Below are 24,125 nucleotides of genomic sequence, written 5' to 3'. Positions count from 1 at the left end.
GGTGGTTTGGCCGAGGTTCTAACCACGGCTCTAACCTTGAAACTGAATCCCGCGAAATTTTAAACTCCGTCGTAGAATGGAGTAACAAACATAGGCAGTTGTGCGTGTTTTAGATGCAGCTCGCGTATTTGCCTACAGGGCTCAACACTCATGAAGTCAATTAATTCATCTGAAGAAACGTGATGGATGTGAAAGATGTGCAAACGACTAGCTGAGTTATTTCTCCTTCAACTCGACCACGTAAAACGCATGATGCATGATTACAGCGAGTGGGCCGGAACCGAAAAGCGCAACTCCGCATTGGACCGTAACTTTATCCGCTCCGGTGCGCTCGCAGCGGCCTGGCAGTTTTGCAAGGGGGTGGATTCCGGGCATTTGCGCGCTTCGCAGCGCTCTGTTGTTTCGAGAGTGGCGTGGCCTACCCTAGCTGTCAGAAGTCGTGGCGCTTGAAACACCGGACCTTCGGAACCGGGGAAATGCTCAACAACTGCGCGATGGACAGGTGATCGTGGACATATACGCAAAACTGCACCTTTAGTCCTGAAAAATACTCCCACAAGTCATGTTCAAATCGTACGCGCGGCTTCGGGAAGGCAGTGCGGCTACACTCCCAGCAATCGGCTCTCGGACAGGTGACAACAGGTAATACAGTGCACGCTTTTTAGATCGTACATACCACAGTTGTTCCCATTTCCCAAACATCTCTGTCGATGCCTTTTGAACTAGGTACTTTGAACGGCTGTTCTTCGCCAATGAACTTCTGTATCTCAAATAGGATATAGCCGCTTCTGTGTGTCGTCGCATCTTTGCGACACTGACTGACGGGAACATGCATGTGTATCGGAATCAATCGGCACCTTTGATGCGCGTGAACAAAGACAGGTTGTCATTTGTTGACGTGCCCTTGCTCCTGTGGCCCCTCTAGAGGTTCGCACCTGTGGCTCGAAAACGCGATTGAAAAAACAAAGACCCTGCGCGTTTCGTCGCGCCAGTGCCGTGCCGCACGCAGTGTGTACGAGCGAACGAACGGAGGTCGAAATCTCTGCATAGTGTGTAGCGTCGATTTTTGAGTCATTGGTTGGCTTTTTTCCCTTTTCCCCAGCCGTGCACACCTGTTTTGTGTTTCGTTTTGCGCTGGTACGCCAGCGCCCGCAGCTGCTCTCGACCATGATGCGAAGCATGATCCTGGTATGAGTCTTTTTTTATTAGTTCGTGATTTTGTATTTAATCTTGTGGAAAGAATGCGCGCACGTGCCGCGGCGGCAGAAAAAAAAAAGCCCGTAGCATGGCATTTTGTCAAATAAGCCGCAATGGAAACGGACTACTTCCTCTGGAGTCCCTGGCATGTACTATTTTGCTCAAGCATGATGGAGGTTATTTTTTTGCAGCTGATGTTCAGCAGTTGTAGTTAATCGATGTATATGTTGCACTTGATGAATTCACTGATAGACTATAATGAACTGGCTGGTAGAGTGCAGACAGGTATTGAATCAATTAATGCATTTATATATGCATATTCAGGTTTCAAGTAATTGAAAATTGTGTTGGTATACAGGTACGCAGTCAGGCACAAGCACTGACCCCAAAGCAAAAGGCAAATTGTTAATGTCACATACCGAATGAAGGCGTGTCAGACTCTCTTGTATATACTGATACAGCAAATCTCAATCAGACAGCACATTAAGCGTACCATGTTCTAGTTTCTCAGTACAAGACCTTGACTGTATGTCTGGCTATTTTTCAAAGGCTATGTTCAAATGATTTGCCTTGGCTGCAATTAAGAGGCTTCTATTTGGTGGAGAGGGTTTCATTAAGTTCACGAAAGCTTCAGTAGGTGCTACAATTAAGTTCGATCTAGATCTGGAGACTTTGTTTTCGTGTAGGTGAACTGATTACTCTGCGGCTTATTGAGCTACTACTTTCAATTATTACTGTAGTTGTGCAAGCTTCCTGTATGACTAAAGTGCCTTGCTGCATTCCCACGTTATACTCCAGGAAACTTTTCTCGGGCAAAAACGTTAACAGCCAGGCTGTGTTCTGCACATATCTTAATTTCAGTCACAGATGATGTCCGGCACTCGCCGCGACAGCCTGGTTCCCGAAGGCTATGTCGCGGCACGCCGAGAGAGTCTGCGACAGGAAGGCCTTATCCCGCCACGTCGGGACAGCCTGCTGCCTGAAGGCTTTGCCACAGTTCGCCGGGGAAGCGTGCGTCCCGAGCGGAGAGGCAGCTACATTCCTCCCGAACTGTTCCTTGGCCGCAGGGTCAGCCTGGCTCCAGAAGCACTGAATCGGAAGCTGAGTCTGGCGGCCGCTGTCCTCAAGCCGACCAGCGGCGCAACTGGGACAGAAGACAACACACCTTCCGGAAGCTACTCCAGCTTCGACGCAGTTGTCCGCGACAGGATACTCCAGGATAAGAAGACTGATGTGGATGTACGTGGGGAGCCAACAGTGACTTTCCGCAAGGATGGGGAACAGACTGGCATCGACTTGGAGGCGAAGGATGCGTTGGCACAGCTCAGGGAAGGTGAAGGTTCCCCTGTCCTGGAAAGGGTAAGTATTGTCTATGGCATTCGCAGTCAGTCCTGCTCTATTGCATATGTATCGATTTAGAAAGTTTTCTAGAAGCAGATGCGCTTTCAGTGAGAGAGCAGTCACCAAGATGATGCAGTTCTAATTTTCCTGTCGCTTGCCTTAAATTTAGCAGACTTTAGCCCACATGACTGACTCAAAACTGAAGCTTGCAAATGAAACAAATCACAAACAAGAAACAACCAGTTTCAGCTGCAAACAAAGCATAATAATAATAAGAAGAATATTAATAATAATTAGTTCTAATGGTAGCTATCAATCTCTTATAATCCATTGTTTTATGCTGTCCTTGATAACGCTTTTCCTTTTGCACCAAAATATTTCTGAAGAAAATAAATAGCTGTAGAAAAGATATTTAGTACCTTTCTGCCTTTTCATGAGAATAACTGGAACAAGCAAGCAGGAGTAAGAACCGCAATGAATTATTTATTTGTTCACTTCTCTCATGCAGCATATAACATATAGCTGTGCAGAGCAAAATTTCACCAGCTCTTGGTTTAGCACTTTATTTTTTGCTAATTTCAAGCACTGGTAGTTGTGTGTTTGTTTTGCCGGCAATACTTACTATTCTGGGTGTCCCAGCTAAATGTAACCAAGATATTAAAGGAGGTGATGTGTCCTAACACAGTGAAACCAACTAAAGTCTGTTGAAAGCTAGTTAGCCTAGTCTGCAGTACTGTTTTTTGTTCCTATAACTTTATAATTAGTGGAGGCTAATGAGCTAACTGTTTAGTTATTCACTTGAGAAACAAATGCCAAAGGAGAAGTTGTAGATTGTATTGGAAAACAGCTGACCAAAAACCATTTATGTGAAGTTTCCACGTGACAGTGGTGCTACTTCACCATCCCAAGGTACGTCTTAGAGAACAAAAAACACTTTCCTTTGGAGTGCTTTCCCTCATGGCACTTTGTGTGTGCTCTGTGTGATAGATTTGAGCCAGCTATTGGTCATATGGTAGCCTTCTTTGTAGGAGAGTGAATAAAGCTGCATAAATATGGTCTAGTGCAAATGTATGCAGCTGTTTTTCAATACGATTTACAACTTTTGAAGTGAACCTGTGTTCCTCAAGCCAACAATTAAAATGTTGCCCAATAAGCTTTGGTAATTGATTAACTTATGAGAATGAAAGGTATACTGCAGACTATGGCACACAAATTTCAGCACCCCTAGAAGGTCTCACTGGGCTGTGACACTTTTAAGCTTGGTTACAGTTAATAAGAGCACCTGGTGTATATTGTGTATGAGCTTACTTTCTGTGCAAAAGCGTCACATTTTGTCTTCACGTCTTATTTTACAGGACCTAATAATATCAAGCGCACTTGTTAGAGATGCTATGGACAGCTACCACTCCGATTTCCAGATGACTGAAAAAGCAGTCAGGTTCGTATAGCTTTGAGTCATATGCGAAGTGCTCAATAATAATTAAATCAATGCTATTGAATATTTGAATAACTTTTTTTCTGTTCTGAGGGCAAAAGTGATCCTCACATAACAGCCGTAGTCAAATTATAATGAGATAAGTACAGTAAATTTATCAGAATTATTTACACACAGATAAATCACTGGGAACGTTAAGGAAACATAAAGTATTAACCAATAGTTCAATTAACTTGGCCAAGTAACGTGTCCTCACAAGCTTTTGAGTAGTGTCGCTTTTATTCTGTTTGGTCTGTCATTTGTGACAGTTTGATGTCTTGTCTGTCCAGCTGCATTCAGAGCACACCTGTATCACTTGTATCTCTGTAATGAGTGACCCTGTACTCGTGAGTTATTTGTTCTTTATATAGCATTCAATTTTCTCCATGGATGCTGACCTAAATTAGCCCTTTTATCCCTGGTTTTGTTGTCACAGGAAAACATTTTTCACATGTCTGGGTCGCAACTGCATGAGTTCAGGGTTGGTGAAAAAAAAAAGGTTTTTCTTTTTAAGTGATGAATTGTATATAGTCATTTGAGCACTGTTCTGCATTGCTTCTATTTGCTTGTATCGTGAACCTTGGCACACATTTTGAGAGAAATGTTGCTCATTTTTTTTTTTTTAATTTTCTTTCAGAATATACAATGTCTATCACCATTGGGGTCTTCAATTGGTCCTCTATATTTTCATTCTAATCAATCATTTTCTGGCAGTATTCGAAAGGCCAGCTGTTCGTGGCTGCGAGCTTCCACTTTGGGTGAGTTTCAAGCATTTAAGCTTTGTCAAATGCAAGGTTGTCAAACTTCACTATCATGAGCGAGATATTCATGATGACCTTGGCTATTGATTGCTCTATTGCTTTTGTAAACATGGGCAGTTGCTTTTCCCATCATATTATAGCTGGATACTTTGTGAAATTTCAGGGGTGGCAGCTATACTGGCCAGTTTTCTTTTTGCCATGCTTGTTTATTGTACTTGCTTATTTTGTTTAAAGCTAGCTGACATGTGTCATAACGCACAAATATGTAATACCAAAAAACAAGCAACATTTGACAGTTAAAGAAAACAGTGGCATCAGCATTGCTATGTAGGAATGATACCCACAGTCTTCCTGGTTTTTTCTTCTGGGCACAAACACATCAACAAATTTGTCTGGTAAGCAGTACAGTTAGCTACAAAAGATTGTAGTTAAAGTTGTAATTGTTACTAAATTTACTCATAACTTGCGTGTTTTGAATGCTCGTCTGTTCATTTTCAGTAATAAGTGAAGACAGCAGTAAGTTACCATTGGACTGCATCACTTCAGCAGTATTTTGATGCATATGAGGAGACCACTGCATTTATCTTAGAGGCAAAAGTTACTTCTAAGCAAAATAATCATGTAATATAATTATGGCCAGTTTCCATAGAGACATTATTTAGGATTTTTACTAATCCAGGAGCTATAATGTTACGCTTAAATGTTCAACTGTTCTGCTTCCAGCTTCATTCTCATTGCTAAGACCTCCTGTTTTTATGCTGTTCTTGGCCACCATAGGCCACCATGCTGATAGAGTTCATCTGCCTGAGCTTCTATACGTTCCGACTTGTGCAAGCGGCCAGCTTCAGTCGGGCAGAGGTGTTCTGGAAAGACCCCAAGAACCTGGTTGTCATGGGTGTTGTAGGGGTTACGCTCATTGACATGGTCATTTTTGCTTCCATGGAGATGGGTGGCTTTCCAGGCATGGGAATCCGCTGCACAAGGCCGCTACGACCGTTTCTCATGGTCAACTTTGCAGAGAACAAGCAAGTAAGTGCTGAAATAGCCACTGCCATGAATAGAGATGGTGCAGTTCCCTCTACCTAGCGTGGGAGTTGAGGAACATTGTCTTAGGTTGTGAATATGCTTCGTTTGCAAGCTAGGCTTTCAGCACGTGCTGAGAAACTAAGGATGCTGCATTGCAAATGAAAGATAACTATTATTAGCTATATTTGCTAGAAGCATGTAAGTTAATCCTTAATATCATTTTTGTTAGCCTTAATTCCATAGGGACTAAGATAACAAGCTTCTTGACTGGGGTGTACCTTAACAAGAGAACTATATTCTCAAGATATTAGATGTCACAGTGAATGCTGAGAAGATAAGCATAGACAAGTGAGTGACTTGATATTGACACACTGATTGAATAATCTGATTTTCTGACGAATACCAGAAATAAAAAAAAAATGATAAACAAACATTCCCCTGCACTTACCTTGGCTTTGCAGGTACGCCGCGCTGTACGCAACATTCGGAACACACTGAAAGAAATTGTCTACGCACTTATCCTTCTTTTCATGAGCATAGCTCTATTCTCATTGCTCGCCCTCAAGCTCTTCCAACACAGGTATGCGATCTCGGGACCCTGCATTAATTGAAGCGTCTACCGATCATGTACAAATTATGCGAATTTACGTAAACAACTGAGAGTAATATAGAAAATTACAAATAGTACTCATGTTGTATTTTTGTTTTACCTTATATGTGTGGAGAAAGGACAGGACATTGTTTGAATTGAACAGTTTTTATTTCATCGGTTCAGAAAAAAACTGTATAAAAGCATAAGTATGTTTATATGCTTTTCACTGCCTGCAGTCATTTGTATGGCCTTCTGGCTTTGATGCTAATTGCATGGCTTGGCAATGCATAGACTAAGCTAATTCATAGTTATGCATTTTTGCTGTTAGATCCTTATTCTACCCTGATAAGAGTCCATACTTCAAGGATTACTTCGACATCTACTTCAGTCTTTATGTTCTAGTCACCACTGCAAATAACCCCGACGTGATGTGAGTAGTTTTAAACATTCTTCATAATGCTACTGATTTCCGAACTATGTAACCAGCTTTGCTTGTGACCGTTTTCTTTCAGGATGCCAGCTTACAATGACAATTCCATGTTTGCTGTGTTCTTCGTGGTTTACACATTGATTTGTCTTTACATATTTATGAACATCATATTGGCTGTCATCTACTTCAATTATCGTGAGAATCTCAAGGTATGTATGATGTTCTGTAGGGCAGAAAGCAAGGTTAAAAAGCCACAAAATGAATAACTGACATTCTAAATAGGAATCGTGTGCTCCCTGCTTGAAGGACTTTGGAAAAAAAAAAAAAAGGGTATCGAAAGGTTCAGGTTGTGTTAATGCTTTTTCTAATCTTCATGCTGCTTCTGCCTGTTTTTGTTCGAGCTGTTTTTTCTTTTTTTCTTTTTTACGTGGTCATGCTATTCTAGGTGACATTTCCAGCATTGCTAAATGCTTGTTGGTACTTTAATAGGTCCTGCTTACACTGCTTATAAACTAAATGACGCAACAAGAGTTCTTCCTCTTTTTTTGCTGCCCAGTTGGAATCGGTGCCTTTCCTAAGTGGTTGTCATTATGTATGGACGGAAGTGGTTTAGAATAAGGTGACCTAGAGTAACTAAACATACAAATGAAGTAGTTCTGTACAGTTTTAAATATTACTCTAAAATGAAGCAACCTTGAACTATGTCAGGAATTGAAGAAATTGAGAAAGTTGTATATGTGTGATCATCTTAAAAAGCTTTTCGCTGAGCCTCTTGCCTGAGTCCCTTTATGACCACAGTTGTGCAGGCTCCCATGATTTACTCACAGCAGGGTTTTCATTTCAGGTGGAAGTGCAGAACATGGTTGCTGTAAAGCGCGACAATCTTTCTCGTGCATTTGACCTTCTGAAAGTGCGCGATGGAGATACATTTGTTATCACATACAGCCGCTTTGTGGCACTGCTTGATAAGATACCACCAGCACGGAGTGAAATTAATAAGAAGATTCTCTGGTATGTCCTCGATCAGAATGGGGACAGCAAAGTTGGTAGGTCATTTTACAGCTTTCTTTTTTGTGCTTCTTATTTGTTCAACTTTTGCCTCCATTTTTTGTGAAACTTTACCGTCTTGCTTGTCTTGCTGGTTAGGAAGAGTCAAATGTGCTCTACCATTGCATGGTTCTAACTATTAATCCCAATTAGCTTTTACTATATTCACCATAGTACATAGTAAGAGTTTAAATTCCACTGTGGTGCCGCTTCTACCGTTGCAGTGCAGGATTTTTACTGTTTCTGGTATGTTGTCGTCCCTGCCCTTTTTACACACCATCCGTCGCTACTACCGATTGAATGATTTAGTGAGGTCTTAGAGTGTTTTTAGGTTTACTAATCCCTTTATATGTGAATGCGTTTGCACAGACCTTCCAGATTTCATGTACCTGGCTGACCTGCTCAATGTGCGAATTGTTGAAACTGTAGAAACCGAGAATTGCTTCGAGAAATTCATGCCGCGCCTGTACAACTGCACGGCTTCCCAAATGATTCGCACCATGACAGCTCACATGTAAGTTGGAATCATTTCTAAACTGGTATAGGAGTTGTAGGTCTTTTGATAATGTCTTGCATACTATGCTTTGAATTAGCAGAGCTACTAATGGGTATTTTTAAGTCTTCAGTTAGTCCGCAAAAACTAATGAGTTCACTTCACTGACTGAGCAGACTATTCTGCATGCACTGCCTAGCTTTAGAGTGAATGCAGTTGAGAAATCATACACTCGTGTTAGCAATGAAGGAGAGAGAAGTTCCAGCATAGGGTTCAGTTAATATAATTAAGTAACAGCATTAAAGTGCTCCAAGTGAAAGCCATTTTAAGCAAGCTGTTTGCATTCTCAATGCCTGCAACTTGTAGTTGTGAATAATGTTATTCATGGAATTTAGCTTGCTTTCTCTTGGCCGCCTGTTAAAAGGAATGTATAATGGAGCGTGTTGCATCCAAGTGTGTCAGGGATGGAGGGGGTTTGGAAGTAAATAAATTTCACTATTTGTCTTTTGTGCCAGCAGCTGCACTGTTCAGTGCTGGAGATTGGTAAGGATCCACTTCTATCTATTCTACATCCATTTTGCTTGAGTGACACCTGTTGCTTTTGCAATGAAAGTTTCTGCTCCTTGGCAAAGGTAATCAGATTAATGGAGGTGCTCCTTTTATCTTCACTCTGCATTGTGTGGTTCTTCAGCACAGCTGCAAAGCATGCAATACCGCAAGTTGGTACACAAGTGTGGCAACAGTAGAGTGAAATACTGCAGTGCAGTCATGTCTCTCAGGGTACATTATGCACATCTATGAATGTGCAGAAAAAAAGTCAGCTGCTTTTGACACCAGTTTGAGTCTGTCGTGCACAAACTGGCACAGCTCATTCACATGGCTTGATATCTGAGGCAGGAAAGGTAGCAGTTGATGTGCATCTAGAAACACATGTACTTTTTAGCAATTTGTGAGATCAGACCTCTAGATCCACCTTTTGTGTGCTAGACATTGGATGGAAGGGCAGAAATACAATCCTTCCATCAGTAGTGAGCAGTTGACTGCTCTTTCTTGCCCTGATGCTAAAAAGTAACAGAGAAAAAAAAGGTCATCTTGTTTTTCATTACCCATGTTTAAGTTGAAGCAGAAAACTCATTTCACGACAACATGCAGTACAGAGTCTTAGTTCTTGGATTTAACAAAATTCTGCAATTTTCTATTAAATGTATAAGGCTTGTAATGGTAAATTTTTCACACTAGAAGTAAAGAAGCACTAACTCAAAATTCTGGATTTTGAGGCATAGCATATCTGGTTTTATCTTTTTTTGTAGGCATGTATACACTACATTAATGTCAAGCATAGCTTGGAACACTCAAAATATATTGTTCTTAAAAGACAACTTGCATGACCACTTGAAAATTGCAGCACCTCATGATGAACAGACATCTGTACAAATACATGGTTTCACATCACAGTGTTCAAAGAGAGTGCTGAGTACAGACGTTGCGGATTTATCTGTTGATCATGACATGACACATCCGGTGCACTCGTGCATAGATAGTTGTCATATCTTAAGTATGCGAGTCCACATGTTTACGAGGAGGGTTTACCCCCTACATATAATTTTCACATTGCAGCATTCACATTTAACTTGCAGTGAAATGGTCACACACTGACAATATAACAATTTTGCTTCTCATGCTAGCATAAATGAGATCCAATACCACAATCATAAGGGCAATATTCGTGGATGATGACTATATCTAAAGCCTAAAAAAAGTTTGATACTCCAGGTACCTAACTGCTGGAGCAGATGCGTGTTAGACTTTTGTACATCAGTTAATTTTCCTTCTGATGGGAGGATGTAAGCGCTCACAAAAAACAGTGAGTTGAGGGAAAAGAAAACCAACCAAGGGAGATATGTCAAGCATGATGTGCGAATTTGGTTGGTGTCAAAACATGGTTGGTGTAAAACTTGCATGCATGGAACAACAGCATGTACTGCCCACCCCAAACCTTGCTATTTGTAAAGAATTGTGGAAAATAAGTACATATATCATCTAAACAAAGCTTAAGCAGTTTGCATTTTTGCGTAGTCAGTAGATGGGCTAAGGAAGGATGAAAGATGAGTTGCCATTGATTGTGGCAAATTTTTAGTTTCAGGCTGGTGGTGCAACGCATCTTGGAACACAAATGGGGCAGACGGTAAAGTTGATAGACATGGAAGGTGGGATTGGGTTTAGAGCAGTATTGTTTGCTCTGCACGAGGGAAAGTGCACATGGTGCTGTAAGGTGCTGCACTTCACGTCAGAACAGTGGAAGGAAGCATGGCATGTAAATTTGCTTTTTTAATTTCACAAGTGCACATGCTCTATTTTTATCACTCTGATCATCTTGTTTGCTGAAAACTATGCATGCTTCTTTTACCTGCATGGTGTTAGTTGCACAAATTCTCTCAAAATCACAGCACATGGCTTGCAAATTGGACTCTTGCATGTTTCTGTACAAAACTTCAAGGGCACTCTGGCTGCCTGTGAAGGCGGCAGTGGTTGTAAGGGCCATTATAGTCATAATAGATGAGAGCATCACACTGTGCTGTGGAAAGGAAATTGACAGGGGCTATCTGAGAGACAAAGTAGCACAGATCAGAGAACGAGCTAGTGACATCCCAACAAGAATCGAAAAGGGGGAAACATTTGCCTGGTAGAAGCACATAATGCAGCATTTAGAGAAACCATGTTCTGCTGCATAATGGAGTGGATTTTGAGGGAAAACAAATGCTGTCAGCAGTGACTGATTGTCAGAATTGGATCATCATTGGGGTTAGGTAGGCTGCATTTGATGGAGAAAAGGAATGTTTGGATAGAAGAGGCCTCTGAACATTTAAAATGGATGTAATTCAATTGATAATGATTGTCAATATAGCATGAGTTGCATAAGGGTGATATTAATGCTTCAGAAATGCTAAGTGGCTAAAACTTGCGTGTCTTGGCAGCTGGAATTTTACACAGTAGCTTTGGATCATAACAGCTTTGTTCTAGAGGTGAAATAATGTAAGAAATGAAAAAACACACTGATGTTCAAACACTGATTCAATCAATCATAGTGCATTATCTTTAGGCAAGAATCATTGTCATAAAGTTCAAGTTTTTTTCATTTTTTTCGTACACTTTAGAAATGGTGCTGTGTGTACTTGATTCTAACGTGCACATTTCTTTATTCAGAATGACATCCTGAAACGACATTCACATTATAGAAGCGATTAAAATATCAGAGCCTAACTGGCAAAAAGCCTAAGCGTCACTACTACTAAGCGTCATTACAATACCGATTAACCCTTTTGTGCTCGCAGATAGCATGGTTTTCATTTCAGAGAACTTGGATCGAACTACTTGCTTATTGCAATGTACAAGTTAACCTGCTTTTTCGAAAAAATGTTAAGACCATGGAGTTAGTCAGCCAACTCGCCCTATGCTGCTGCTATTGAAACACAAAAATGACCATCTGAGGCTATGGACTCATACCGTGAGCTGTATCACTTCTCTGGACATGTGGTACGCAGTATGAGAGAAAACTTGTGGCCAGTGCCTGTACTTCTGACAAACTCAGGAGCATGCATCGAGGCAGAATATGAAAACCACAGGGCTGTTTGAGGGCAGTTAGGTTTGCTCCTTAGCAAGCTAGTCAGCTGAGCCACATGTAAGAATGGAAGGCATGGGAGGTGTGATTTGTTACCACCATTGACCTCCATTCGCCTTCAGCTGCTGGCCTTGCAATAGTATTGTCATGCACTGCATTGAAGTGCACTATCCAGAATACAGGTAAAACTTGATTTAACGAAGACGTTCTAATTCCCCCTCAGACATCCATAGGGCCCGATGCTTTGACTAACTTGAAATAATACGACCAATTTCATGATCTGTCTAGATTTAATGAACCTAAAGCTGAGAAAGTGTTAGATTTTGGTCTGTTTAGTAGAGAACGCCCAAAAAAGCTATTGATTGCAAGCCAGTGGTAACATCGCAGAGCGCCTTTGTCCCGCTTTTACCATACTGCAAAATGAGATTTATAATACTGATCAGAATTTGCCAGACTGGCAGGCGAAATGGTGCGCACAAGGAGACGAAAGAGGTGCCAGACGCAATTCAAACTAAAAGAAATCCATGCGGTCATTGCTTGCAACGTGCACGCATGCAAAGGTCACAGACTTTTTTGCTGGGATATAAATTTGTAGTCCTCTGGGGCTCTTGTTGTTGAGGTAACATGTTTTGCTATTTCTTTTCATACGCCCTAGCTATGTCGGATGTTTCCGCGAGCAGCAAATTCTTTTTCAGAGCAATTATGCTTTTGCCAAAATAATGGCGTGGTAGCTTTGTGGATGCCGCTACACCATATAATTGATTTTATCGAATTGACTTAGAAATGCCTCCCTCAAATTAATGAAGTTTTTCGACTTAATGAAATAAATAATTTGTAGCTCCTCTCAACTTCGTTTAATCAAGTTTTAATTGTAATAGTGAATAAGAACCTTTGTCAAGGGAGCAAAGTAATATGGAAGCAGATGTGAATGTCACTTTCAGCTTCAGCGCACGTTGTATGCTTTTTCCATCTAGTAAATATTAAACAAGCGTTCACATCATTAATTAGCCTCTGCAACTCAGCAAAACAGAATAAAAGAAGCATTTAAGCATTTGAAAACCTTGATTAGACCATCTTTTTCCTTCAATTGTCTTTGATTGTGTTATAGAACTTTCCATTGCTATTCCATTTTGTTTTCTTAATATAGAAGATGGCTCTGGATATTTTCTGGCATAGTGAGGTAATCATATGCCTTCTAGGAACGTTAAAACCAGAATCATCAGAATTCATGCTAAAGTATCTGATTGCTGGCAGCCTTTTCCTTTTAATATATATTAATAGCTTCCAGGAGTGAGTTCTCACGTTTGATACATACTTAGGTATAAAATACAATGCTACTGTTGCCACTTACCATTAGCACTAACAAGAAACCTTTGTTGCAGTTAATATTCATTACTGAGAACATACCATGTGCAAGAAAAAGTTTTTTTAGTGTTACCAGTATATCTGCACACATGTAATGTTACCTTTTTTTTTTTTCTTTTTTTTCAACAGTCTTTTCAGGTATCTTTTTGACCTGCTGATTCTAATCAATGCCATAGTCATTGGACTGGATGTCTACGAAGCAGAGTGGTTCTTCTTGACTGTCTTTAGTGTTGAAATACTCCTCAAAATCTATGCCTTTGGGTTTATAAGATTCATCAAGCAAGCATGGAATGTGTAAGTATTACACATAGGGTTGCTGCATTGAGCCAGACTTAAATTTTTTTGCTGATGTTGTTGTAATTTTCAAATGCGGCATATTTATCGCATTTTTTTCCCTCAATGACAGGTTCGATGTTGTCATTATTGGTTCTGCAGTCATTGGAACGCTTTATGAGGTTGCTATTGGGGCGTCAAGTGAGTATGAATAATTACTTACTTTACCTTCAAAGTGTGCTTTTCCATTCACAAGCAAATAAGTTTTGTTGCTTATATGTTGTGTGTAGTACCACTGTAATAAGTATAACACATATATGCAAGCATGGATTGATGGGCACGGTACCAGAAAGAACAACTCATTAGATACAATATTTGAGGCTAATTCTAAATACAAAGTAAAATAAAGTGGTCATTTTGCATTTCATCTTTTGCTTAGTATATCCTTGAAGGTCACTGAAACAATTTGAATGATGTAACTTAAGATATGCCTCAAAAGCAGCCCAACTTTTCCCAGTCACAGTTGCACTGGATTGAGGAAGTGCATTTACTAAGAGCAATTTAAACACGCTATTTCCTTCATCTAACTGCATTGACACCAGATATGTTCATAATTCATGTACTACAGTGTAGCTTAGTTAATCTACATCATTCTTTTTGCGTTTTAGATTATAACTCTCAACTTTGAAAGAAACACACTTTGCTTAACTGAATATCTTCTCTGTAGCCTTGGTAAAAACTTCAAGAGGAGATTGGACAATCGCCCGCTTTTAGCGTGCATCAAGATCAGCCATCTATCTCCAACTGAAAGTATACTAGTTATGCAACGTAACTTAGTTGTTCTTGCTTGCAGAGTTATTGAAGGCAGTTAGTCACTAGTTGCTGACTAAATCTAAGCCCAGTTGTATTAGAAATAGCTTGGTGCTGTCTGTTGTGCCCTTGAAGTCCAGTGTGATATTTTCACATTGGCATCTAGAGTGCTCAGCAATTTTATCGAAATTGTTTTGAAAAATTCTCCCACCTCAACAGGAGGTTTATTTGCAGTGAACCTGCAAACAAAGATTAACTAAACTGTCTGCGGTGAGACTGAGGCAGAGAAATGCACCAACATAGAGTTTCCGGCGAAGGGCAGCGGTTGCACCAACTGGTATTGCTGCAGGAAAGCTAAATGACAGAAAATTGCGAGGCAAGCATTGCAATGGGCGACGGCTAGCCAGATGATGTCACCACTGCTCTTCACTGGAAACTCTGCGCTGGTGTCTTTCCCTCCCGCAATATCATCATAGATGGTTCTGGTTTTACATCATGCACGGCCAAACCAGGTAAGCACCATCGTTAAACATACTTTATGCTTTGTGCACGGTTTCACTGCAAATGATCTGGTTGAGGTGGGAGAATTTCTCAAAACATTTGATAAAGTTGCAGAGCACTATATACTAAGCATTGCAAATCTTAACTGCATATTTGGTCTTTTGATTAGCATGCTGTTTGAGGATTTGTTGTTGTTTCTTTGCAGATAACAGCAGAACTTTGACTCTTGATATACTGTTAGTCTTGAGAGTGTTGCGACTGGTGAAGTTGATTCGCAACTTCAAAAAGTAAGACTCTTGCATGAATTTTGAGAGGATCATGTTGAATTAAACTTATTGCTAGTCGTGCATGTGCATAACTGCAGTCTCTATCAGTCATGGTATAGTACAGCTGGCCAATTTCTTTTTTTAAATGTGCCACACCAGTGTCTACTGCTGGGCCGGAAGACGAAGGAGATGAGAAAGCATGCGAGGGCAAGGACATAACCACAATTCTTGCTGCTGCATTTAGTTATGCATTGGCTGCTATGCATCAGTAGCCGAGAAGATGAACCGCTTGTTTTTGTTCACTGCATATTATGCGGATCATATCTGTAGAGAGTCCACATTTGCAATTAACAACCTAGCATGCCCAAGCAACCAGCTGGGACAAACAGCTTAATACGAACAACCACAGGATGCTATCCGCATTTGCAACGGGGTCAAGCATTATGCTTTGAACATGCTTGGAAACTTGGTGTATGCCCAATCGAAGCAACAGACGTGACAGATAGAAGACGAAACAAGCACTCTCGAAACTATGCTGCAAAGCTTACTTTGCGAGGTTGCTTCGCATAAAGCAAAAAAATGCAGATGACATTCACTTGAGCAGCATAACCTGCCCACATGCTCGCTTCCTCTCCCAATTTCTATTCTGCTTTGCTTTGGCGCCGCTGCACCAAGTCGACACTCGCATAGTACTGTTAAAGAATTGACCTTCCTTAAAGAATTGGTGCTTCCTCATTAGGCAAAAGAAGGTTAAATTTCTCATGGTTTATAGGTTGCTTTATTGGTTGAAAAAAGGAATATATGTCATGAGTTGCTGTAATGCTTTCCCATTTTCAGGTTCCGTGGAATCATAAACACAATCACAAACCTTGGGCCATCAATCTTGACCTTTGGCGGTGTTTTATTCGTAAGCACACATTTAAATCTTTTGTACATAGCTTCGTGCAACTCTTCATTGTGAACTGTCCTAAATTGTGTTTACTGCATCATCTTAGCCTATGTGGAATAGAAATGAAGAAAAATTGCTTTGCTTGTTGACTGCTGTTACTAATAACGAATGAATTTGCTGAAGGTTATTTGTTGTCAAGTGCTGTAAATAATGTGTCTGTACTTAAAATGAACCTAAGCTATATGTCATGCTGCTGAGTATGCTTACGAGCATTTTATGAATGACACACCGCTTAGAGGATGGGTTCGCGAGCCATGACCTCACCCAATTAGTGCCACATCCACAGTCAGCATAAAAGACACTGGTTTTCTCCGGACCGAAAATATTGTGGATGGCACAGCATGAAACATAACAGTGGAGCAGAGCACGGAGTCGAGGCTCTTGAGAGTTTAGTGTTAAGGTTGCAACAAAATAGTAGTTAGCATTTGAGTGTGGCAAAACAAAAATACACTGAGGTGCGCAAATGGGGTGATGTGGCATGAATAATGGTTTGAAGTGATACAAGAAATCAGGCTGTCTGCATAGCAGCCACTCACTCTAGACACCCAATTCATTTTTTGTCTCGATCCTGGTGAGGTACATCGCGAGGGCTCATGCTTTCTGCTGACAACGAGACCGGGCCCCAGCCTTGTTGCTGCTAGAATTCCTGTGCACTGCTTTTCCTCTTATCTGGGCCCGTATTCAGAGTTTGCTTTGCTTTCAGAAGCATCATTTTCGCTTTTTTCACAACCTCATCTGATCGGTAGAAACGCTGAACACGAAAGCAGTGCCAACCAAATTTGCATAGAACCGGTTCTGGTGTTTCTAAGTGAGGGAGAAAACGACACTTCTGAAAACAATGCAGACTCTGAATACGGACACTGGTCTCATTTCCTCAGCAAATGAATGCCGCACACTGCTAAAAGCATTTTGCTCATGCTCACTTGTTGGCACGAAAAGAGAGTGCGCAAGCAGTGCGCATATTTTGATCGGCTATGAGGGTTGCACAGCAGAGTGGTTATATATAAGGGGATGTATATTAATGACTGATGTCAGTTTTGTCTTGTTTTTCTAAAGTAATCTCTTGTACCCTCTTATTTTTGGGCATGCTTTACAAAACTATCGAGCAACGATTACACAATAAGCGCCGGCACAGAATTCTGGTGTTAGATTCCTGCTGTAATGATTTGTTATGTCAGCACTTCATTGGCAATTGAGTGGATACCTGAATTGGGAATTTGTCTTGTGCAAACTTATTTCTTATTGCAGTAATACGGACAGTTGAGCTAGTTGGTACATGATTGCAAATTACGAGCGCTGCGACGGAGAACAACAACGAGAGAGTAATGACAAGGACAGGCGCTACTATCAACTGAACGTTTATTCGAAGAACACAGATTAAATACTCGCAGAAGACAACCAAAGGCACATGCGCTTCACAGATTTTTCCTAGGTATCCAGATAAACAATCTCACATTTTTGGATGCTTACAGATGGTGAGCTCACGCACGTGTCACTGTTCTTATGGATGTGATATGACTCTGACAGTTCTCTAGTCATTTGATCTTTGTGTCTAAACACAAAGATCAAATAACTAGAGAACTGTCAGAGTCATATCACATCCATAAGAACAGTGACACGTGCGTGAGCTCACCATCTGTAACACAAAGATCAAATGACTAGAGAACTGTCAGAGTCATATCACATCCATAAGAACAGTGACACGTGCGTGAGCTCACCATCTGTAAGCATACAAGAATGTGAGATTGTTTATCTGGATACCTAGGAAAAATCTGTGAAGCGCATGTGCCTTTGGTTGTCTTCTGCGAGTATTTAATCTGTGTTCTTCGAATAAACGTTCAGTTGTTGTAGCGCCTGTCCTTGTCATTACTCTCTCGTTGTTGTTCTCCGTCGCAGCGCTCGTAATTTGCAATTATTTCTTATTGTTTTGCAGGCAGTTTACTATGTCTATGCTGTGATTGGTATGGAGTTGTACCGAGACAAGATCACCTTCTATGGAGGCTTCAATGAGACCGTGAAGTACTGTGGCAACCCCAAATTACGAGGTTCAGCCTTCTATGCAACAGGCTACTGCAAGAACAACTTCAACGACATCTTTAGTTCATTTGTTGTGCTCTTCGAACTGATGGTTGTCAATCAGTGGCACAATATCCTTTTTCTCATTTTTGTGGTCATTTATCCTAAGATCAGAGAAGTGGGAAACGAGAAAATAAATTATGCAGTGATTTTTTTCCTTCTTTCTGCCAATAGCATTGGTGCTGCCACTGTAAAGGAGTGTATGCTGAAACAAAGCGCTACAAATTCTGTCACCTTAAGCTCCACCATGATGACTTTTTATGCTGCGATGACTGCCGTGTTACACTAATGCAATTAAGGACACACCTCAGACATACTGCCATTACCTGCCATGTCCGAATCATTCTGCTTGAACATATGCAGTGTTCTCAACACAGCGGAAATTGTGTATTAAACATATGCAGAGGCCAGATAAAAGCTGGCCTGCACCAATGGATAGAGAGGCTATTTTCATTGAAAAGGTAGCTGTGTTTTTTAGGCTAGAAAGTGCCAGTAATAGTAGAGGTATTGACCACAACTGGTCATTTTCAAAAGAAAATTGCCATTTTGAGTTTTTGTTCATACATATCTGAGGCTAAGCCATACCAAGTGGCGCCAGAGTAGTACTGTTAGCAGCGCTATAAAAGCACGTGCTTCGAATGGCATGCCTAGCCGCAAGACCCTACGATAACCTAGGTAAACTGTGTGGAATCAAATCGATAGGTAATTAAATTATATAAAGCCAAATATTTTGGTTGTACATTTTAGCATTTTTATTTTCCACATTCCTCTGCAGAGAATGAAGCCTGTCACAGATAATGAACTAATCTGGTGTTGAATAGAAATGTGTCCAGAATTGAATTTATCGAATGCCTGGATGAGCACCTGCATCTTTTTTTCATTGGCTCCCAGTGCTGATCAGCATAATTTCTTTTTTATGGAAAGGCGTCGGTGTTAGTGTTCTTTGGAGGAATTGACCAGAAAGTTCAGTGAATTTATAAAAAGGGAGTCCCCGCCGTGGTGACTAGAGTGCTCGACTGACGAACTGGAAGACGGGTTCGATCCAAGCCTCTGCAACCGCTTTTTGATTGAGGCGAAAAGCAAGGCACCAGTGTACTGTGCGATATCAGCATACTTTAAAGAACCCCAGGTGGTCGAAATTTTCAGAATGCTTCACTACGGCGTCCTTCATAGCCCGAGTTGCTTAGGGATGTTCAACACTATAGTAGAGAGTATATTAGGTGGGCATTCATAAATAATTACTCCTTGATTACAAAAGTATCTGAGTCAAGTAATATTTTGTATCTTGCAGTGCTGACAGCATCTGCGAATAGATGAATCACTGTTCATTTGTTCGGGCACTTTGCACCACATATATTGCTTTCCCTACCCCTCCCTCTTTTATCAGGTGGCAGCATACGAGTGATATTTGTTTGCATAAACTAAACATTTACATAAATTATGCAGTGCAGCAACTCCGTGCTTCCTTTCACCATTTAGATAAAAGAAATTTTTCTTAACTCAAGTCTCACTTTTGACGGAAGGTTTCGTGCACGTCACAAGCAAAGCTGCCCGGCTGTATTTTCTGCTGTTCCATTTGTCCTGCGTCGTCATCGTATTGAAGTGAGTTTGCCTTCTGCTTTTTCTTGGGGAGTGATGCTCTGGAATCTCATCTTAGTGCAGTGTATGCAACAGAACCCCCGGGTGTTACAGGCGTCTTTTGTAATATGTTTCTTAAAGGGACTCCAAACTGAGGAAATAAGGGATCTCATCTCCTCATTGTAGAGTAAACATCTATTCTCTCCATGGTGGAGTAGGAACTTGCTCCCCCCAAGGTCGAATACAGGAAGTAATTATTCATTGGCCATCCTAGTTGGTTCAGCTAGTAGAGCGACTGCATCAGACATGTGGAGGATCTAGATTCGTGCCCTATACCAGACTTCTTCTGCAAAAACTGACAAAGCTTTATAACGTTACTTTCTCGCCATATGCCCAGTATTGTGTATTTTTATTGCATCGACTTTCAAGGTTCCTTCAGCTCGTGTGTAGTGAGACTATTCATTGAGCTTGCAGTGGTGGTAATTTTTGAGACATGCTATGTCTGACAATGATACTCACCTTGGTCGGCCTCATGTGATACAAACCCGTAATTGGCTGTGTCAAGAATGAGGAGTTAAAAACTGTGAAGGGTGGCTGTGATGCCGTCTGTTGTCCGCATAGGAAAGTGACATACCACATTGCAAAGTATGTGAGCCATTTGGATAAGATTCCTTCTGCAGACAACTAATAGTGCCACTTCTACCCTTTCTCGACTGAGTGGTGCCGGCTCGTTTAGGTTTCTCATTCTCAATGCATGGTCCATACATTTCCACCACAAGTCATCCAGAGGTTGAGATGGAAAATTTTTTAAAGTCTGTACGATAAAAACAGCCAATACTGTGGGTGCTTCATATGGGTGCTACTGAGTATTTATTCCCTTGTGTGGGTTTTACCTTCAGAACTTTGCAGTGTGGCAAGAATGTTTGCAACATCTTAATGGTTATCCTTTCGCTTTTTTTTTTTTCTCTGACCGTCTAGCATCTTCACAGCATTTGTACTTGAGGCTTTCTTGCTGGAGTACACGCTTGACATGACGAAGCTTGAAAGTGCCGTAGAAACCAAGATTGGAGAGATGGGGCTCAAGTTTGGAAAGTGAGCGTCTTTTTTTTAAATCATTCATTTCCTGAAGGCCTGTCTTCATCATTGCACTGAATAGTTAAAGCAATAAACATTGCTCAAAGTAGAATAAACATGGGTTTCACATTCACTAACTATTAAAGCAAAGCAGTAGACCAAATAGACCAGCAGTTTTGTTCAAAATTTAATTCTAGAACACCTTGGCTTTTTAATCATACCCTGATATCGCGTACAGTGTAAACTGTATTGTATGAATATTCAACATGCTCATTGTGTGTTAAACACGTTGACAATATTTGGTCAGAATCTGCCTTTTTTTAGTTATCTCCTTTCTGGTGTGTATATTGTGAGCCTTCTGTGGACCTTCTTTCATTTGTACATGCCATGATCTCCTTCTTTCATTTGTACATACCATCATCATCGTCCCGCGGCGCCGGCTCCGGCGCACGCCTGGGTTCGTGATCAGATTAAAACGCTAGACAAGGCTTTGCTGTCCTTGCCGTCACGGCCTGGCCATCTCGACCTTGCCTTCTTTTACATATTTCACCTCCACCACTTGTAAAAGAAGGCAAGGTCGAGACGGCGAGGTCGTGACGGCAAGGACAGCGAAGCCTTGTCTAGTGTTTTAATCTGATCACTAACCCAGGCGCGCGCCGGAGCCGGCGCCGCGGGACGGTGATGATGGTGTACAAATGAAAGAAGCAGATCATGGCATGTACAAATGAAAGAAGGTCCACAGAAGGCTCACAATATAATGAGTACAGTTAACACAACTTGTACAGGTACACTAATCTTGATTAGCCAAGTTCCAGAAATTTGGTAGTGTTTCATTTACAAGGCATTAAAGTTTTGTCATTGAGATGCTTGCTGTGAATACAATGTTATAACCCTTCAAGGAATTAAAAGTTTGCTCTTTCAATGCTTTGTCATTTGTTCTAGGCATTCACGCAAGAAAAGCTCCAAGAGTGGGGATGGAGACCAGCCACAGTTCCCCGAGATGCAAGTTGACTCCGACCATAATGTCCTAGAGGACAGTTTAGACAAGTCGGACTCTGCAAGGAATCCAAATGTTCCTGACATGTCTGAGAGTGTGACTAGCAGGTTCCACATTATGAAAAGTGAGTCTTCTTTCTCATTTTTAAGCGGTCAAGTTGTGATCTTAAAATTACCAGCCATGCTTGGCACAGTGATAAAAGGGTTGCTAGGCTAACAAACAGTTGCGTTACTAATAAAAGGTAGACAAAGAAGTCCTTTTATTAATTTTTGTTTGCACTTACATTTAATAAAGAGGTAACATACTAGAGAGGAGTTTGTATAAATATGAAGTTTGGCTATGTTTCTAGCCTGGTTTGCTCAAGAAGATATGTAATTGAAATATGTGTACTAGTAGCAAAAACTGAAATTGCACATTTTGCTCAAACATAGGAGATAAGCCACATGTTGCTAAGGGGAAGTGTATGCTACTTATCCAGTTTTACATGGCAAGTTTTATCTCTTTAACAGAGGATGTCACCATTCTTTTAGTTGAATGCGCACCAATGGTTATGCATACTCAAAGAAAAAAATGCATTTGATTTACTTTGATTGAACAAGGAAGTACCACTACGAGGTATATAGTTTCAATATAACAATTAGTACCTGGAAATTTTTACAGTAAACTGTAAATGCTTTAGTCTGCATTTTGTGATTTTTGCCTCTTAAAAGAGCTCCATCTTTTTTTAAAACCTGGCCCAGTTAACATTTTTTGTCCACCTTGTCTGCTCAAGACGAGCATGCCAATGCTGCCAAAATTTTACACTGTATTATACATGAGCATGTCTACCAATCTGAAGAAGTTCAAATTTATGTGGCTTATGGATAACAAAATATAGTTGTTCAAACTTCGAAAAAACGCAGAGTAGCACAAAATTCTTACAGTTAAAAAATATTTTTGTTATATTCTCCAGCTTTTGAGCATTCAGAAGGGTTGGAAAAATTCCGGGTTCATATGATTTCCCGGTTCACACACTCAAAATCACAGGAAATAGAAATGTCCCAGCATTATGGAATTACAGATGTACTAACTGCAGGGTGTGGGACTGATTTTCTTAGGCTTGGAGATACATGAAATGCAAACTGTCACTCAAAGTATCTGTTTTCCTTGCAGAAAGGAGAGTAGAGGACATCTTGGTGATGATGTTTGAAGATGAACTCGAAGAGCTGGAGATCATGGCTATGGCCGCTGCCAATGTGTCATGCACCTGCCTATGTACTTGCGGCAAGAAACAAGCCACCACGTGATCGCCACAGCCAATTTTGTAGAAATCTCATCTTCCAGCATGCTTTGCAAACCTGACTGCTTCCACGACCCTATCCAGTGAGTGCGTGGACTTTTAGAGGCATACTGAAAGCCGCGGAGCATTGCCTTGCTGCTCTTAGCTGACTGGATAGGAATGAATTTTGATGGGAACACAGAGCCATAAGAATCGTGCAATATTACGTCACCTGTACTTACCGCCTCTATTTTATATGTTCAGCATACTGAGGCTTGTCCCATATTGCATGTTTCTAGGTGATGCAATTAGCTCAGAACATTTTTACAGTTCTGTCAGCCAGGTTGCGGTTGCTCAAACCAGCTGTACTCGTACATCGACGTAGTGTTATGATTTAGGTCTAGCAATCAAAATGGTGAGCAAGTGCCATTTCTATTTGTAAGCATGACACTTGGTGCCTTTATACACATATACAAACCTCCATTCCATTTTGTTTTTCAGCCGTTGTAGCTAACTTGCGTATGTATTGCGCCTTATCTGTATATAAATTTATAGTGGGATCAGCCCTGGCCACAGACGTATATGGCAGTCTAAATTTGTGGCCTTGTGGCTATTCTAATGCAGCTAAGGAGATTGACACTGATTTGACGTGTTTTACGAATGTAAGGCAAGCTTGCTACTGTATTTAAATAAAATTTACACTGTTGATCATCCTTACAAGTGGCGTGTATTGTCATTACTTACTTCTGTATACATGTGCGTCGAGAAAATGTATTTTTGATCATAAAGTTCCCAGAAGTGGCAACTGTATAGTACATTGTATCACTGCAGCTATGTCACCACCTATCGGCACCTTCAAGAAAACATGCAACCATGTGCTAGATGGCCTGAAAGGATCTCTGGATGAGTGCAGACAGCCTGGAGTCTACAGACAACGGCTAAAGAACTGCACAAAACTTAATGTAAAGGCATCACTGGCATCTAATGCTGACACATTG

General features: G+C 40.9%; 1 protein-coding gene across 3 annotated transcripts; it reads left to right on the top strand.

Moving 5' to 3' along the window:
• Nucleotides 1-100: 100 nt before the first annotated feature.
• On the top strand, nucleotides 101-23,847 carry LOC146175593 (uncharacterized). Of its 3 annotated transcripts, none has more exons than XM_084581989.1 (19): nucleotides 101-642; nucleotides 2,059-2,556; nucleotides 3,894-3,976; nucleotides 4,650-4,770; nucleotides 5,551-5,802; nucleotides 6,261-6,379; nucleotides 6,720-6,821; nucleotides 6,904-7,030; nucleotides 7,666-7,867; nucleotides 8,238-8,382; nucleotides 13,475-13,639; nucleotides 13,752-13,819; nucleotides 15,135-15,216; nucleotides 16,033-16,102; nucleotides 18,078-18,291; nucleotides 19,732-19,822; nucleotides 20,777-20,890; nucleotides 21,815-21,993; nucleotides 23,022-23,847. In XM_084581989.1, exons 2-19 carry the CDS (start codon nucleotides 2,065-2,067, stop codon nucleotides 23,153-23,155), a joined length of 2,760 nt encoding a protein of 919 aa, XP_084438115.1. In that variant the 5' UTR covers nucleotides 101-642; nucleotides 2,059-2,064; the 3' UTR covers nucleotides 23,156-23,847. The 3 variants fall into 3 exon arrangements, with proteins under 3 accessions (XP_084438115.1, XP_084438116.1, XP_084438114.1); XM_084581990.1 differs by having other exon boundaries at nucleotides 104-642; nucleotides 2,265-2,556; XM_084581988.1 differs by lacking the exon at nucleotides 101-642 and adding an exon at nucleotides 895-1,188.
• The last annotated feature ends 278 nt before the right edge of the window (nucleotides 23,848-24,125 follow it).

Source organism: Amblyomma maculatum, chromosome 10, assembly GCF_055883805.1.
Source record: "Amblyomma maculatum isolate TAMU_Amacu chromosome 10, ASM5588380v1, whole genome shotgun sequence".
Classification (NCBI taxonomy): Eukaryota; Metazoa; Arthropoda; class Arachnida; order Ixodida; family Ixodidae; genus Amblyomma; species Amblyomma maculatum.
The sequence above is the reverse complement of the archived record's forward strand: the minus strand, read 5'-3'. Positions and strand labels throughout refer to the sequence as shown.

What these genes read in the sequence shown, in the direction of transcription:
- LOC146175593 (XM_084581988.1), top strand. Translation starts at nt 1,168, where the DNA reads ATGATGCGAAGCATGATCCTG. An exon ending in ACTTTGCAGAGAACAAGCAA is followed by an intron (nt 5,803 to 6,260) that starts GTAAGTGCTGAA and finishes TTGGCTTTGCAG; the next exon opens with GTACGCCGCGCTGTACGCAA. An exon ending in CAGGTTCCACATTATGAAAA is followed by an intron (nt 21,994 to 23,021) that starts GTGAGTCTTCTT and finishes TTTTCCTTGCAG; the next exon opens with AAAGGAGAGTAGAGGACATC.